At 41.9% G+C, this 18,679-nt stretch overlaps 1 protein-coding gene across 4 annotated transcripts in view; it reads left to right on the forward strand.

Moving 5' to 3' along the window:
• The window catches only part of Tti1 (TELO2 interacting protein 1), a 76,567-nt gene that overhangs the window by 24,028 nt on the left and 33,860 nt on the right, over window positions 1-18,679 (forward strand). For all 4 annotated transcript variants that reach the window (XR_004518458.1, XM_010640048.1, XM_019209943.2 and 1 more), the window contains 5 exons: window positions 802-990; window positions 4,264-4,412; window positions 8,504-8,644; window positions 10,595-10,799; window positions 11,069-11,156. Coding sequence is in view for 3 of the 4 variants with exons in the window: in XM_010640048.1 (XP_010638350.1) it covers window positions 802-990; window positions 4,264-4,412; window positions 8,504-8,644; window positions 10,595-10,799; window positions 11,069-11,156 (772 nt within the window). In the remaining variant the exon portion in view is untranslated. The remainder of the gene's footprint in view (window positions 1-801; window positions 991-4,263; window positions 4,413-8,503; window positions 8,645-10,594; window positions 10,800-11,068; window positions 11,157-18,679) is intronic.

Below are 18,679 nucleotides of genomic sequence, written 5' to 3' on the forward strand. Positions count from 1 at the left end.
CTATGGAGACCCTGGGACATCTCTGCAGAGCCATAGGGCCCCTCGAGGCACAATGTGAAAACCACTTGAGTCTGCAGAGTTTAGGGCTTATTCTGTGATGACATATCAGGTACTGGAGCATCACCAAAGGGAAAGCGTTGGAGAGAAAATGGCCAGCCTTCTGAAGCATTTTATGTTAGAAACAGCATCAGACCGTCCATTCTTAAAGTTCTGTAGTCTGTCTTTTAATGAGTAGATATCCTGTACTCAGAATTTGTCACTTTTCCTGTTCTCCAATCTCATGTTTTTTCATTCAGCATATATTTTGAGCACCCATGCTCTGCTGGGTATATTGGAGTAGAGTCTAATGGGAGATTAAGATACCAAGCAGTATATACAGTTACAAATTGTAATGAGTTGATATGAAAGGAATGAATGTAATGCTACATAGTAAGACTTTGCACAGGTGACCCAAGTTAGATTGAGGCGTGAAAGGATGGCTTACTGGGCAAATTCTAATTGTGCTGAGACATGAAAAGTGATTTGGAATTCGCTAGTTATAAAAATTGAGGGAAATACTTCAGACAGCAAGTACAGCATATGTAAAAGTTCTGAGGCAGGAAAATTCTTGGTGCATTGGAGGAGCTAAAATATAGTAAGTAATCAGTCAACTGACATGGTAGAAGATGACTTTGAAGAGGCAGGCAGGGACTAGATGGTGTAGAGGCCACACAGGCCATGGCAAAGAGCTTATTCTACTTAATAAAGTGTTAATGCCAGTTATTAGTGACCAACATGATGACTATAACATTTTACCTACAGCCCAGTGGTTCCCAGAAACAAGTTACATCGGGCAACCCCAAAATCAAAGTTTAAAGGAGGAGGGAAGTTATTTGCACCAAACTCTTCAGAATAACACTACAGCTGAAGACATTGAACAGTTTGTGCTGGACTACCTCAAACAGAAGGATGTGGCAGAGGGAAATGTCTTGGGTTTTGACAGTGATGAAGGTAATTATTACTTATTTTGTCTTAGTTATTTCTTTTTAAAATAGGTGATTATAAAAACAGTGAAGCATTATTCCAGAAAGTTTGGAATTTCTGAAAGTCACTGTCTCACAATTCTCCTTTGTTATGCAGTATTTTTCCATTCTTTTTTTGGCATAAACCTATTTTTACATGGTTGCAGTCATAGCTTTTGTTTTGTTGTATGGTGCTAGGGGTGGAACTAGGGCCTCAAGCATGCTAGGCAAGCTCTGTGCCACTGAGCTGCACCCCCAGGCCCTTGCAGCCATAGCCATAACATCATACCCTTCTTGTGTCTGGTTTTAAGCAATGCCCCATGTTACTATCGAGGTTTCATAATTAATGTTTTAATAGCTGTTACTGTCTACTCCCCCTTCGGAAGTGTTTGTTGCTTCTAGCTTTCACTGTAGTAAACAGTGCTGCCATGGATGATTCTGTACATGTGAGCTTTTCCTCTTTCTGGCATATTTCTTTATAAATTTCCAAAATGAGATTTGTGGATCAAGGATAGGGACATTATTTAATGCTTGCCAATTTGCCTTCCAATATGGTGATATTGATTTATACCTTTCCTTCAGCAGAACAGGATTAATACTGGTTTTACCACTACCTTGCCAACACTGACTGCCAATTTTACTTTTCCTGAATTATAAGTTTAAAATATACTTTTGTTATTTTACTTTGCATTTCTTTGATTACTGGCAAAGTTGAACCTATTTCTACATGCTTCTTCTAACATTTCCCTCCCCTCTTAGGCCCATTGTCTATTCATGTGCTTTGTCTGTTTATTTATTGCTAAGAAGAGATTCCAGTGTTTTTCTTACCTATTTATATAATACAAGAAAAGAGAGTTCAGGCTAGTAGCAGCTCTGGCCTCTTGTTTTATTCACAAACTCAATCTGGAGCTTCAGGTCAGAGAAAGATTAATAAATTATTAGACTCTCCTCTGCAAATATAAAATGCCAAGCCATAATGAGCTTGGTGATCCCAGAACTATCCTAAATTGAACTAAGTCCCAAATTAGTTTGTTAGATTGGAATTGAGCAGATTTTCTTTTTTTCCTTCTCTCCACTTGTAATCTGAACTCTGTGATTCTGGTGAACGTACTTGCAGGATAATAGGAAATAGTGGCTTATTGCATTAACTACAATAAATTATTTCTAAATAGCTGTGAAGCACCACAAGGTCTAAATAATGATTGATGCAGAGTCATTGCTGTCCCCACAGACAGAATTTTCTTGGTTAGAAACCTGTTGGGTTTTTTCTTCTCAGGTTTGCTTCTTGACACAACCAAATGTGCTCCTCACCCAAACCTGGGAGCCCTGAAGAAGGGAGAGCATCTTGATCCTTCATAATCCATATTTGCCTTTCTGGTTTAAAATTCAAGACACTGTCCATTTCTTTAAGATTAGAATCTTCTGGTTCTGGTGCGTTTTGCAGCTAAGCAGACTCAATGAATCAAACCCTCTTCCAAAAAAGTGCACATCTCTCAAATAACATTCTGCAGCAGGTAAATTTCAAATGACAAATATCTCTCTGGGGAAAAAAAAAACATAGCCCTATCATACACACAATTATCATTCATCAAATACATACCATGCAATTGGCATTACAAAGGGTTTTTGGCTTGATATTAGTTTGACATAAGTGTTTTGTTTCAACCACATAAAAGTACTGTACCTTCTATATCCAGGATCTTTTTCTCCAAGAAATCCAAGCATTCTGCAAATGCATTTTCCTTTATGTTTTCAGCACCTGTTACAGACAGGTGCAGCCTCTATTGTAGGAGTCTATTTTTCCAGCAAAGGAAACTAAAATGAGAAAAAGTTAAGGGAGCAATACTCAGCTCAGTGTAAATGAGCACAGCTAGTAATTAAGAGTTTAGGGACAAGGATAGGGTATGTAAGCAGAGGAAAACTTTTCAGAATAGGGATTTTTGTCTGGGTCTCATACAGTTCTCGTCTTTCTTGTGGTGTTTTTAAATTACAAGCTTACACCTGTCTCATACAACACAGTACTCTAAGTAGTGAGAGAATGGTAATAGCTGGCAACCCTCTCCACTAGCAGATGATATATATTTTTTTTCCCTCTGTTTTAACCAGGTGAAGTAATGTAGGAGAAGTTGCTAATAGGTTGTAGAGACCAGGCTTGTACTGATCTCTTACTGAGCCTCAGTCACTTTGTAGTACATCAGCCAGACCTGGTCTCTTCTCTTGTACAAAGATGAGTGAGTCTCAATGTTGGCCACTAAAGGATCTTAAAGACTGGCAGAGAAGATATATATCAGAGGAAAAACTAGAAGAAAACAGGAGAAGTCAGAGAAAAGGCCAGCTGGGAATGTGCCCAGCCTCAAGGTTTCAAATTAGAACTGTGCCCTTTGTATATTTCTATTTTAAATATTCATTAATTGAAATTTAGAAAAGACCAAAAGTATAGGAAAAATTTTTAAATCATCTATTATAATCCTGTTACTGTTCATATTTTCTTATACTTCCTCCTATGCAAAAATTTACATAATGCCTGTGCTTATACACAATTTTGTACCATATTTTTTCTTTTAACACTGTATTATTTCATAAGTATTCTATCTTGTCATTAAAACCCTTACTGAGCATAAATTTAGGAACCTTGTAACATACCATTGTATGGATATACCATGATTTATATACCCATTCCCTCTTGAGTGGACATAGAGGGTATTTTAGTCCATTTGTGGTGCTAGAACAAAGTAGCTAAGAGTGGATAATTTATAAAGAACACAAATTTATTTTCTCACAGTTCTGAGGGCATGAATTTCAGGATCAAGGTGCTGGCAGGTTCATTTATCTGGTAAGGGTTGCTCTTCCAAGATGGTACCCTGTCACTGTGTCCTCAGTGGTACAAGGCAGAAGAGTAAGAGAGCTACATGAAGCCTGTTTTGTAAAGGCCTTGATCCTATTCACAGGAGATGGAGCCTGTAGCCTAATAACCTCTTACATGTCCCACCTCCTACTACTGTCACATTGGCTGCTATGTTTCAACACTAGAATTTTGGAGAGGCCACATTCAAACCATAGAAAAGGGTTCTTCCCAATTTGTAGCTGGTACAATTTATGGTGCCATAAACATCTTGACTTCTACAGCTTGACCCAAATTTCCTTAAGATCCTTCCCTAGACATTTTCCTTGCAGTCCTGTTCTAAATCTGAAGCTGAGGATCAAGCTAGGTAGGAGCAGCACCTCTTACGAAACACTGTCACCAGTTATGATCTTCTTGCAGAGGAGCTGTCCGTGCCTCCAAAGTTGGAGGAAAGTGACACTCTTCCAGATATGGAACCACCACTGCCGGTGCAGATCCAGATAGCCAAGGACGTGATGGAGCGCTGCATCCACTTGTTGTCAGATAAAAATCTGAAGATCCGATTGAAGGTCAGTGTGCATTCCCTTCTGTGCATTCACAGAGAGGCAAGACTGAGTGTGGTCTGGTTAGCAGTGGATACATGAATGAGCATGCACCTCCCCTTACCTCCTGGTCCATGTGTGGTGGCCATAAGAAGGCATAAAGAGGAATTTATCTGTGGGGTGACACTTTCACGTCTTCCTTTACCAACTTAGATGCCAAAATGGAGCTGATCCTTATTAAAAACCCCAAAGTTTTTGAGTTCATTGACTTTCCAAGGAAAGAAAATTGTGTTCTGTGAAAAAATTTCATTATCTGAGCTGACCTAATGCAGAAGGCAGGTTTCAATTCTTAGAGGTGGTCATTCTTCCAAGTCTGAACCTTAATCTTTGTTTCTGTTTCTGTTTTCCTTGGATAAACCCCAACACTTTTCATATTACATCTTCATTTGCAGGCAGTTTGCCAAGCAAGTACCCCATCAGCAAGAATTTAAAATACACTGTAGTGACTCAACATAGTAGTGTGGTGGGGAGGTAGTGGGAGCCAGGTTTTTTGAAATGCTTCAGAGACTTTCTGCTCAAACGAAATTGCCTACTTCTCTACTTCCAAGCAGGAAGAAGAATTGACTGCTTTAGTTTACTCACTGGTGGCCCTGGGAGCACCTTGCCTTGCTCAAGGGTAGGGGGCCATGGTAGGAGACACTAATCCATAGATTATCAGATCTCTGGGTCTGCACTGTGTGGAGTTTGTTTAGTCTTCCTGAGACATCTGTTCCACTCAGCAAGCACTTTCTGAGTGCTTATAAAATGCGAGGCTTTAATGTAGGTGCCTGGTTGATACATTTGGCAAACTCCTAAATGTCTTTTAAGATCTTCCCTGTTACAGGGATTTTGTGACAGCTGTATACACACAGTAGTCATTAAGAAAATCAGTACCAGAGTCAGACCCTATATAACTAAATTCAAATCTTTAAGCGAGGTGTGGTAGTGCACACCTTTAATCCCAGCACTCAGGAAGCTGAGGCAGGAGAATCACCATGAGTTTGAGGCCAGCCTGGATTACATAGTTCAGAGCAAGACCCTAACTAACAATAAAATTAAACAAAACAAAACTAAGTTCTTTGTTCTGCCCCTTACTAGCCAGGTGACCATAAAATTAGTTCACCACATTGAGCCTTAGCATCTTATGTGTAACGTGGAGATGAGGATACCTGCCTCGTAGGTTGTTTGTTACAAAGATAAAACAGCGCAAGATAGGGCATGTACTCTCATTCATTCTCTCATTAAATGCTATTGAAGACTTCTGCAGGCCAAACAGGGCATATAGAAGGGAAGGCTGCAGGCATGATCCCTGTCTTCATGGAACTTCCTGTCTCTGGTGGGGAGAGAGGCAAATCAAAAACATACATCCAGGTCAAGTTAATACTGTCAAAGTAATGAGCAGTTACTATGATTGAAAATAGTATTCACTTATGTAGAGGGATTGATCAACAACTAGTGTGTGGGACCGGGATTTGTCACAGTGGTTCTGCCGCCTGCTTCACAAGTAGAAGGGCCTGAGTTCGATCTCCAGTACCAAAAAAAAAAAAAAACTAGTGTGTGATCTGGGCATGGTAGCACATGACTGTAATCCCAGCACTCAGGGGCCGGGGAGTTAACTCAGTGGTTCCGCCACCTGCCTCGTAAGCACAAGGACCTGAGTTCGATCCCCAGTACCAAAAAAAAAAAAACTAGTGTGTGATCTGGGCATGGTAGCACATGACTGTAATCCCAGCACTCAGGGGCCGGGGAGTTAACTCAGTGGTTCCGCCACCTGCCTCGTAAGCACAAGGACCTGAGTTCGATCCCCAGTACCAAAAAAAAAAAAAAACTAGTGTGTGATCTGGGCATGGTAGCACATGACTGTAATCCCAGCACTCAGGGGCCGGGGATTTAACTCAGTGGTTCCGCCACCTGCCTCGTAAGCACAAGGACCTGAGTTCGATCCCCGGTACCAAAAAACAAAAAAAAAAATCCCAGCACTCAGGAGGCTGATTCAGGAAAACTGCTTTGAGTTCAAAGGCAGTTTGAACTACATAGTGAGACTTTCTCAAAAATAAAGAAAATACCGTGTATGTTTGAATTTTTTAAATTACAGTAAAAGATAGATTGCCATTAATCCCCCTCAAAATACTCATCCTTGCTTTGGACATACTTATCCCATCATTCTTGCTACTTTCTGAATCACCTCTAGGAGTCTTTTGTGTCTTTAGTTTTGCCATTGTGGCTGCCTCTACGCCCTGAATCATTTCGAAACGTTTACCTTTCATGGTCATTTTGACCTTGGGGAAGAGCCAGAAGTCTCTTAGTACCAGATCTGGTAAGTAAAGTGGATGAGGACACATTATAATGTCTTTTTGAGCTTGCCCTTTGATTGTATGTCACTGTACCTTTTATCACATCTTGCAAAGATACAAGAGGACTTCAAGAATCTCTTCAGAAAATGGCAAAAATGATGAACTAAGTGTTTATGAAGAAAGGATACCTTGAGGGGCGTTCATGGAAATTTATCTTTTACTATAATAACATTTTTTAAAATTTAAACATTCACCGTATATTTCAATAAAATTTGCTCTTTAGCAAACCATGTTGAGCAAGACAGAGCTTACATTTGATTTAGACTAGGTCATCTCAGAAGACTTTCTGAGGTGGTAACATTTCTAATAATTGAGAAGCCAGCTATGCAAAGAGAAACATGGAGGGAGAATAAGCAGAGGGGGAAAATGTGCACCTTTGAATCAGCAACAACTAATGTAACTTGTCCAGTTAATGACAGAATTCAAATTCAGAGCAAGCCAGTGATACCAAAGCCACTTTCAGTATACTCTGCTCTCCATAGCGCTGCTGAACTTTCTCTTATTCCCCTGCCTTGTGAGTCACCTTCCAAGGACAGGGCCTCTTCTGTTTGGCATTTCTATTACCATCTGTGGGGACCAATGCATAGAAGGCTCCAAGTAAAGCTTAATTTTGGTGGACTCCACTCTTCCTTCTGACTCAGTGTGTGCCTCATGTGCCCTGTGAAGGCTGGGTTACCCTTGTGGAGCCTGCGTCAGTAGTCATACTCATCACCACCTACGATACAGATGTGATCAGTACACTTTAGGATGTAAGATACCTGGAAACAAATTCTCAAGGATGATAAAAAATCAGTTTACATGTAGGCCAAGCCAAAACTTTCTTTTTGAGTTTGGCCTATACCTCAGCTGCCTGCTTGACCTCTCCAGGTAGCAGTCACAGGACTTGAATCCCACCCAGCCTTTCTTCTTTTAACTCCTCCATCGCTCATCCCTCTTTCAGTGACACCACTCCCCTTCATTTGCTATGCCTGAACCCAAGCAGCTTCACCCGACACCTTATCCCCTCCCCAATATCCAGTCATGCCACAATTTGTCATTTCATCTCTAAAACAGATCTCAAGTCCTTTCATTTCTCTGCCTCTCCCACCATCACGTAGCTACATCACTTTGATCCTCTCATGTAGACATGTGCCATGGCCTCCTAGAGAGCTGCCTCTCTTCCTACCCCCCCTTCAAGTCCCTTCTCCACTCAGCAGCCTGAAGGATCATATTAAAACATGAATCAAATCATATGTCACTTTCCTGCTCAGTTGGTGGTTCCCCGCTGACTTAGTACACCATGAAACTCAACGTGACCCTGTCTGGGCCCAGCCCTGTCTCACCCATCCTGTGTCATGGTCCACACTGCTCATCAGCTCATCTTTATCTTTCAGAAGCTACTCCCCAGAAAAGCAGTGCTAATGGTCTATGCTTTAGCTCCTTCCCTTAGTTTCTTTGCATTTCACCTTTTATTTTCCTTCTTGATTTACTCTAATTGGTAATCTCTTTTTTTGGATATTACCTAATTAAGGTCTTTATCCCATTACCATGAGCACATTAAAGGCAAGGAAGCGTGTATATTTTATGCTTGTGTGTCACCCTAGTACTGACCTGGCCTGTAGTCAGAACCCAGTAAGTAGTTACTCAGTTAATGCATTGGTCAATCTTACTTTTTAAGTAGTACCTGATCCTAGGTATCTGGTTTCAAACCGTTACTGTCTGCTGAGATCATGTCTTTTCTTTCAGGTCTTAGATGTGCTTGGTTTATGTGTGATTGTTCTGCAGTCATATAAGAACCAGCTGCTTCCCTTGGTTCATCGGGCCTGGCCCTCATTCGTGCACCGACTTACAAATGATGACCCCCTGGCAGTGCTCAGAGCCTTCAAGGTACTGCATTGATGCCACACTATCCATCACGGGGATAGATGTCATAAGCAGAGCTCATGGGCTCCTTTGCAGTGCTTCTCTTTATCTGATTTCACTGTCACAGACCTTGAAGAAAGTATAGAAAACTAAAAAAAGCACGAAGAAAATAAAAGTCACTTCCCTATTGCATTTGAATCAAGGTGAACTAGGAAAGCAAAGGGTTACCAGTATTTGTTGAACATCTCTTGTGTGCCAGGAAGTGAACTTAGCATTTCCCTATATATAGCTCATCTCACAACAGTGCAAGGTGAATAAATTATCTCCATTTTCAGTAGAGGAAGAAACAAGCTCAGAGAAGTTAAAGAATTATCTCAAGATCATACAGCTAATAAGTAATAGAACTTAGATCTGTGAGTTCATGCTCAAGTTCATTGTACTGCCCAAAAGTCTAAGTGGAGGGGCCTGTGTTCTAGCCCGGCATCCTCTGCCTAGCCAGACAGTTGGGCAAAGCCCTTGACCACCCATTTTCAGGTGGTGCTTAGGAAAACCTCCCCACCTTCCTCGCAGTGCTGTCAAGGATAAAATGGGACTCTGGTGAAGTGCTTTGGAAAGCTAATAGTCCTTTAAAGATGTAAGGTGTTTTTCTCCCTGACTTAGTTTGGCTCATATTAGCATATGTATTTTAGCTTATTTATTTATATCCTTCTTTATTCTGAAAAGCACTTCCAGCATCCTGCAGAGATACATTTCCATGGCAAACTAGCATAAATTATAAGTAGGTGAGCAAGATGAGGCAAAGAAGAAAGATGTGTGGGGACATAAGATGAAATTGAAAACGTGATGAATATACTTGGCGAAAGAAGTTTGATTTTCTGTAAGAGTCTTCAGCGTACACTGGACCAAAATGTCAGTTTACAGTCAAAACACATAAAATTGTTCATATTTTTTTCCAAAGCAAAATGTATAAAACAGCATGTGTGTGTATGTGTGTGTAGATAAGGAAGGAGAGAGGTAGTACTAAATCCTACTCACATGTGCTGTTTTCCGTTATGAAAATTAATAGGCTATCTGAAATTACAGCAAGTGTAGAAAAATGAAAAGATGTGTGTGCCGAAGCTGAAGCTGTATTTTCCACATTGAAGCACATCGATGGCACCTGAGGTCTCCAAACCCTGTGCAGTCCAGCCAAGGGACGTAAACAAGTGCCTTCCTCTCTGCAGAGTGGGCAAATGCTTGTGCGGGTTATACCTTGCTTACTGATTTTGAAAGAAATTCCTACTCTGCTGTATACTCAGTCTTGTGCAGCAGGGCAAAACGTTTCAATATGTTCTGCTAGAGAAAGTTTAAAATGAGACATGCAAAGAAACTGCCTGTTGTGAAAGATAGAATGAGAGTGATGTACATAAGAGATTGTTCAGTTGAACAGAGGGAACATGGAGTCCACTCCAGCCGCAGGGACTGGCCGGGGTTCACCCAGGGCCCTCAGCGCCCCCAGCTCCTTCACCTCACTCCCCAACCTCACCCCACTGCCTGCACATGGCTGAGCCTTAGCACTTATATGTGCTCAGCTAGCTACCCTTAAAAGCCCAAGTCTTTTCTCAAGGGATGTTAGGAAGATTTCAGAGATGATCTATGTTAACTGCTTTAAGCTCTTTTTTTTTTAATGAAAAAAAGGGAGGTAAATTAAGGTATTAATCATATTATTCATCCAGCCCAAGATTCCTCTGAATTATTCTCCATGTAATCTGTATTTATGGATAGAAGCAGTTGTGCCTTAGGAGCAAAGACCTCTGAATTCATAACTGTCAGAATTGCCATCCATGGTCAAGGAATTAATAGCAGTAATTCTGTTTTGTTTCGCTTTGTTTTTTTTCAAGTAGAGACCTAGATGGAATTGAATTACCAAGCATTCTTTAGCCCTCTTACTGCCTTGGTAGTGTTTAGCCAGCAAGTTGGGGACTGTTTCTGCAGGTTTTGTGCACTCTGGGAGGCAAGTGTGGTGATTTTCTTCGGAACCGGTTCTGCAAAGATGTCCTGCCGAAGCTGGCTGGCTCCTTAGTTACCCAGGCTCCCATCAGTGCCAGGGCTGGACCAGTTTACTCGCACACTCTAGCCTTCAAGTTGCAGCTGGCTGTCTTGCAGGGTCTGGGCCCGCTCTGTGAGAGACTGGACTTAGGTAGGTACCAACTAACCTCACCTGGATGCAAACCCTGTGTCCTGTCTCACCCCTGCCTTGTGTTTGTGCCCCTCCCCTCCATGTCATCTCCTTCAGTCTTGCTTTGGCCCCATTTGTCCCTCTGTCTTGCATTTCCTGACTCACATGATGGAATAAAGAGCTCAGGGAATGTTGCCCAGCTGCTCCATTTTCCCCAGACGGCAGTTGGTTACTGCTTATCCCAAATGAAGTCTGAGGGCCAATGCTTGTTTTGATTTTCCTCTCTGCAGGTGAGGGTGACCTGAATAAAGTGGCTGATGCCTGCTTGATTTACCTCAGCACCAAACAGCCCGTGAAATTACAAGAGGCTGCCAGGAGGTACGTCTGCTTGATCACCCGCATCTCTTTACGTTTGTTCTAAATTATAGATGATTTGCTAATGGCGAGCAGAGCTAAGGCATCTCTGCTCTCCTTTCTTTCCTTGCCAAGTTAAGATGATTTCTTGAACTGTGCCAACTCTAAAGATAGTATTTTTATTACATACATGTCCCTTTATAAGTCACCTTTTCCTCTGCTGCAGTGACCACAATTCCATAGGGGCAAAAAGCAGAAAGACCATGAGGGGACCAAGCACCCTCTTGGCTGGAGGGTGAGCCACTTCTAGGTCCTGTTCCTGACACCCTAATGTCCTGTGCCTCACTGCCCTCCACAGTAAAGAGAAAGCAGTAGGTTACTGATCTGCCAAACCTCGACTTCACGGAGGCTCTTAGATGATAGAAAGTATATGCAAAATTGGATGTGTTTTCATGCAGGCATGTACATGCCTATTCCTACAGTCCATACCATTCATCCAATCTGAGCAGCAGTCTGTCATCCAGAGAAAGGTAACAACCACTCAGTGGGCCTTTTCTGATTCTGAAATCACATGATTCTGATTTCCAGGAGCTTTGACCAAGCTTCTAACAGAAGCAGATATTTCTAGTTGTGGGACTGTGAAGTGATTTTTCTCATCAGCTGAAACTCTGACAGAGGGCATCCCCACACTGCACTCTGGACACCTTTCCCCCGTTCTTCCTCTCTCTCGAGCTGCTTCCCCTGCACACCTGCTCTGGTCCAGGCTGGGGCTGTCTGGCCTGCCAGCTCCATGCTCCTGAGCAGTGTTCCTCCTCCTCCTTGGGTTTCTGGAGACAGGACCCTGAGTATCCATGGTGGGGTAAGAGGTAGGATTCAGCTCATTCCCACAGGAGCTGAAAGGCTGCTCTGACTGTGGAGTGAGGAGAGTGACTTGCTCTCTTACAACCCTTGTACTCCCTGGTAGTGATGGGAATATCTCTTTGAATTGATTTATTGTCTTTGCAATTTTTTACTCTTGATTTCTTCAGTAGCCTTTTTTCTTTCTGTCCCTTTCCCATCACATCCCTTAGGCCCAGAATCAGTCATAGTTTCTTGAGCACAGGATGCATCCCAAGGAGCTCCTTGTCCCCCGGCATTCTTATTCCTTAAAGAACCAACTTAGGAGAAAATAGTTCTCCCTGGGCAATGCCCCAAAGCTTGTTGTTCTGTGATTTAAAGTGCAGTCAACAAACATGATGAATTTATCGTCAAGAAAAGTCTTTGAGGAGCCGGTTACAACCAAGAGTTACAAAGTCCCGATTTCTGCATTCCTTGTTCTGTTCTTTTTTTACTACCACTGCATCCCATGCTTCAAGTTTAGAGCCATCAAACAAGCTAATATTCACAATTCATTATCTTTTATTTCTAATTCTCTTTTTTGTGGCTGAAAGCAATTAAACCCGGAATTGGACCTTGCTGAATCTTGAGTTGGTATTCACGGTGCCTCCAGAGGAGGAACATACACCCAGACCGCTTGACTGACTGCAGGGCCACCTTTGTTTGCTCCACTGCATTCTGCTCGGGGTTGAGTCAGATGATGTCCCTCTGCCTGGCAGCAGGCAGGGGAGGAAGTGCAAGGTTGATTGCTTCACACACATATCATCTGCAAACTATTTTGAATTTGGGGTGAGGAGGAATCACTGTTGTCCTTGATCAAGAGCTGATTTGGCATCTTGATTCAGAAATTAATAAGCTTCTAAATGGGGAGAGACAATAGGAAACCTATATCTTGTAAGCTGCATTACTGCACAAAGAGAGGGTGATGGAGAGCTGATTAGTACTGAAGCAGTCACATCCACTGGTACTGATGAGCAAGCCATGGCCCTGACTGAGATGGAGTCCCCATTGTCTAGCCAGTTTGTCCTTAGTTCTTCCTTCATACCCCACATCCCTTAGCAAGGTAAAGCCTATCTACCTACTTGGAAAGTCTCTCTTAAAACTGTCTTATTCTCTTCCTCTCCAAGCCATGTAGCTGGGGTTTACAAAAAGCCACCCTCAGTATTTAGAGCCAGTGAAAGTCAGAGCTGCCCAGAGATGACTGGTCTCCTTTACAGGTATTAAATTCCCCATCCTCTGTCAGCCAGAGGGCTGGATAAGGAACCAATGAGGACAGGGGCCTCCCTCTTCTGGAGGAGATGGATGAGCACCATGGCCTGTGGAGAGGGTGTTGTGGGGGACCTTAGAGGACTTCATCGTGTTGGAATGGAGACAAACTTGGCTACACCATGAAAATTTCTCTTATTTTCACTACACCTGGGTTTGCTTTTTCCAGCTCCAAAGAATGACCAGGACTGTGTTTGCTTTTTTAATTTGTCATATTAAATATAGCCTTTGTGTCTGTCAGACTTTTGCATCAAGCTGTAAACTCTGGAAATGGAAATTGATCAGGGGGTGGTTGATATAACCAAGGCTGTAAATGCTAAGAACAGAAATGCCATTCCAGTTTAATGCTTTTATCTAGCAAATATGCCTTGTAAGGAGGGGGCATAAATCCTGCAACTTTGGTGGGGTGGGGGGAACAGGGTATAATCTTCCTGCTTGTTACCACTAGGTGTCACTGTTAGAACTGGCAATGCAGGAAAAAAAAAAACAAAACAGCTCCTCTAAAGTCCATCTAGCAAAATAACTTCAATTGATAAAAAACAAATCATATTATCATATTAGGACCAAGGATTTAGCTCAGTGGTTCCACCACCTGGCAAGCACAAGGTCCCAAGTTCCATCCCCAGTACCAAAAAAAAAAAAATCATATTTGGGGTATAGGAAGAGGGGGTCAAGATATCAAGAGCTGTAAGTAGGCAGTGTCCCTGATGGTAAATATTGAATTACAAATAACAGATCGGATCAGCCACACCCCCATCTCAGACCAATGCAGAGGCAAATTTAACTGATTTAAGTTCCCAAGTGGTCCCTGAAGCCTCCATGGTATCTCCCAGCATGCAGTTTGTCTCCACTGTTCAGTGCCTTTCTGACCATGGAGCTTTGCCCTCCCATAGATGAAAGAAATTGAGATGAGAGCATACACCCCAAATTTCTATTTTTTTCAAGCCAGTAAGTGTACTCAGCCTGACTCAACTCTATTAGAACCGTACATCTTGGGCCACTCTCTTACTAGGCTCTGAGGCTCCCTGCCTTGCAGCAGTGTCTTACATCATCCAACTGGGCTAAAAGGAAATCAACCTAGGCATCTATGTTTAAATAGACAAAGTCTGTGCCTGATAAGTTTCATGACAGACCAAGCTTTTAGACTGGCCTCTACCAAGTCCTACCCCCACCTGCCAACTCTAGACCCCAGCTAAAGATGCAGGGTGCCAGCAGGTAGTAACCAGCTGGTACACCTCCTAGTCATGTAGGTACCTGGATGCCTTATTATTGCTGTAGTACTTGATGTGAGGGAAGGGGGACACTGCCCCATCTGCCTCCTGGCTAGCCATTATGTATGAGAACAAAAGACATCAGTCTTTTATTTTAAATTAGTACTTGTTTGAAGTACGTAAACATTGTGGGGAATAGGTACATGTATATATTTTAGTTATTTTTTTCCCCTTCCCCTCTCTTTTCCCTCCCTCCATCTCAAGATCCCCTTCCCACTTACCAAAGATACACCTTCTGTTTCCCATTGTCTGTCTTTTCCTTTACTCTTTAACTCATCATATGAGAAATTATGCAGTATTTAAATTTATGCATCTGATGTTTTCACTTAACATTGTGGTCTCAAGGTGCATCCATTTTCCTATAGATGACTCAGATTTATCCTTATGGCAGAGTAGTACTCCGTTGTATATAAATACCACATTTTCTTTATCCATTCACCTTTTGATGGGCATATAGGCCATGTCTGATATTTAGCTGTTATGAGTAGAAGGTACCATTCTTGGAGTTGGGCAGTCCTAAGTTAGATCTTTTTTTTTTTTCCTCTCAAATTTTTTATTGGTACATTTTAGGTATACAGTACATTTACGTTCATCACTGGGAACTCGTACCTTTACATGCTGTATCTTGTTTCTTAATTTTTCCCCATTCCCCTACCCTCCTTTTAACTCCTCCACCCCTCCCTATTTGCAAAAGCTTTGTTTCCATTTATTTATCTCATATTTTTCCCTTTCACTTCTTTCCATTCCCCTACCCCTCCCAATTCCCCTACCTCTTAGTACCTTTTCTTCCTATTTCACATTGTCAATTATTCATTTTAATTCTTTCTTACACTTTTAGTTTCTCACACCATGTATTTACACATATGTATCCTATTTCCTAAGTTAGATCGTATCTCTGTGTGACCCTTGCATCTCATTTCCTTCCCTATAAACGAGGTGGTAATAATGCCCTCCTTTTGGGGTCTTGGGGCAGATGAATTGCTCTCATGTATTCAGGAAGACTGCTCAGTGCTCATCCATTCTGCAGATTGGTTGAGGAGTCTCTGTGTGCCAGGCACTTTTCTAGGCATTGAAAATAGAGGAAGCAGAACAGAAAAGACTTGTTCTCGTAGTGTTTGTGTTCCAAAGATATCCTGATAAATGCATGCACACACATGTGGGATGCATATAAATTTACCAAATATATGATTTATTTTGTATACATTGCATATACATACGAACTTGGATGTAGTCTTATAGGTCTGCTCCATCTTTACTGAACCTTGAACAGGGGTTTTCAGTTTAGGGAGGTCTTTTTCATGTTAATTGTTCACCTCTCCCCATCCCCCATTTGCTTGAGAAGTCAGGGCCAGATTTGAAGGTTCATTTACTGTCTGACTTCCTGCTCTCTATTCTAGCAGTAGGATCCTGGCCCATCAAAGAACCAGCTGGTACCTTCAAACGTCAGAAAAACACAGACTGGCACAGGTTCTTTCATTTCATCCCTGTCAGAGCTCAACTCCACTCTTTACCCACATGTAGGCCTATTATATTTGAACAGATCAGGAGCCACAGAGGTGATCCATTAGTTCAGCTGACTTGAGATGAGAAGCTCCTGCCTTAAATGGTACGGGCAGTTTGTTTGAGATTGGACTACAAAGCTATCTCCCTCTTAGATTGCACCCAGCATGGAAATGAGAGCACTCCTAATATTTTTCCTTTTGGCACTTGATTAATAGTTGACAAATCCAGACCTGAGTAGTTAGCTTTCCCATTATCCATCTTTTGACAACCATCGCTGCTTTTCTTTTCAAGGCCCGTTGTTCTAAAAATACATTCAGATGTGAAGCTGTTCACTGTGCATATACAGGCATGATTTCGTGGTGTCAAAGATAAGAGACATCTGCCATGCAGATTACAAACAAAGTGGGTTGCTGGGTTTCAGATCTGAAGCCAGAGACTTCTGTGCTATTTAAATTAATTCCTTTCCCTGCTTCCTTGGTGTTGTCACATGACTGATAATCTGCCAGGGTCAGCTGTTTTGCCACCCAGTGGGGATGTGTTTACAGGTACATCAAGAACAGGATGCTCTTGATGGCAGATGAGCCTGGTGACTGCGCTGCCTGCACAAAGTGGATCTCAGTCAGTGAATGCCTTAGTGTGACACAGGTAGCCATTTTGTCCCTTTACAGAGTCTGCCATCTGTCTAGAATGCCTAGGAGGCTGAAGTGAGTGTGATAATCTCAGTACCAAGAAAAGTAGCCAGGGGAATGGTCTCAGTTGTCTTTTCTTATTATTCCTGGGGATGGGGGTGCATGGAATTTAATTCAGGGTTCCTTTGGTGCTAGGCATGCATTCCACCACTAAGCTATACCCCAGCCCCTACTGCAAAGATTTTTTGTGGGGGAGGGGTTGAGACTAGATCTCACTATGTAGTTGAGACTGACCTGGAACTCACTGTGTAGCCCAGGCTGGTCTCAAACTCACAGCAATCCTCCTACCTCAGCCTCCCAAGTGCTGGGATTATAGGCTTGCACCACCACACCCAGCCTAAGATTTTTTTTTTTTTTCTCATTGAGTTTATCGGTACTTTTTAGGTATACAGTACAGTTACATTCACCATTGGGATCTTGTACTTTCGTGTGACAGGTCTTGGTTCTCATTTTTGCCCCATACCCCTGTTTTCCCTATACCTCCTCCTCCCTTCCCTATTTACAGAAACTTTATTTCCATTTTTTAATTTTCTCATGTTTTTTTCTTTTCCCTTATTACCTTTCCCCTACCTGTCCCGTTTCTCCTACACCTTTAGCCCTTTTCTTCCTATTTCACATAGTAAATTATACCATTTGGATCTTATTTACACTTTTAGTTTTCATACCAGAGAAACTATTAGGTATTTACACAAAGATTTTTTATTATTGTTAATTTTTTTTACTACTGGGGATCGAACTCAGGACCTTGTGCTTACAAGGCAGGTGGCAGATCCACTGATCTAAGTCCCCGGCACTGCAAATATATTTATTGGCTCTTTTATGATAGGCCAAGTACTATGTTGAGTATGAGGATTTCAAAGAGGAATACTAAGTTAGAGTTGGTCTCACACTGCTACTCAGTAGCAGTGTAGCCTTGAACGAATTAACTTCTCAAAGTCTCTGTTTTCTCATCTACAAAACTGAAATAAAGATATCTATTTTCCACTTAATGCATTTATTACAAAGCTTGGTAAAAATTCTTAAAATCCAAACAACAGCATAGAGTAAAAAGTCAGTAAATAGTAATTGTTAATCTTTAAATTTTCCCCTTAATTCCAAAAATGGCAAAGAGCATTTTACAAATTAAGTTTATACAACAAGGAAAAAAAAAAAGTAAGTGGAGGAAATTTTAAAAATAATAATAATAAGTGAGAAATCGGGATGAACCTAGAATTGAGGTTAATAAATAAAGTGCAGAGTAAGAGCCCAGCACCCTTGCTTGGCTCTATACTTCCTAACACACAGAGCAAAGAGAGAAGTCCAATCTGATGTGCAGCTTCCAGTAAATACTGGAATAAGAGCTTAGAGAAAGCTTTTCGGAAAGAAGCACAACATTCCTTGTTACTGAACCTTAAGAAAATGTCTCCGTGGGTCATCTTAGAAGAGCGCAGAGTACTGTTGTGACTAACGTGTGCAGCTTCCTTGCAGTAAATACAGAAGTACATTTCTGAGAACCATTTCTTCAGGCATTCATCAGTGGGGGCTGCTGGCTTAGAGCCAAAACATAGGTTGCAGGAAAACAGGTCAGGGACGAGTGGGGCCAAATAGGTAGGCCTGTTACCAGATGTCTTTATTTTCCAGAGACGGACAGGAAACCATGCATGTGGCCTAAGAGTGCAGCCAGCCTGTGCCAAAGCCTGAGTCAGTCTGCACAAAAGGCCACTGTGAAATCTGTACTCATCAGTGCTATCATGGGCCATAGGCCTAGGGAGGCCTGGGGATGGGAAACATGGCCAGATGGAAGGGACTACTTTTAAATCCCAACCAGTGGGATTTAAACCCTACTAGGTTCTGGCTTATTTTTGAATTGTCTATAACAGATTGGGCCTCAGTGCAGTATCCTTTTAAATATGCACAAAGCATTGGAGTCATTCCACTGCATTTATGATGCTTGTCTTTGGTC

Source organism: Fukomys damarensis, unplaced genomic scaffold (assembly GCF_012274545.1).
Source record: "Fukomys damarensis isolate Sample0158 unplaced genomic scaffold, DMR_v1.0_HiC HiC_scaffold_22, whole genome shotgun sequence".
Taxonomy (NCBI): Eukaryota; Metazoa; Chordata; class Mammalia; order Rodentia; family Bathyergidae; genus Fukomys; species Fukomys damarensis.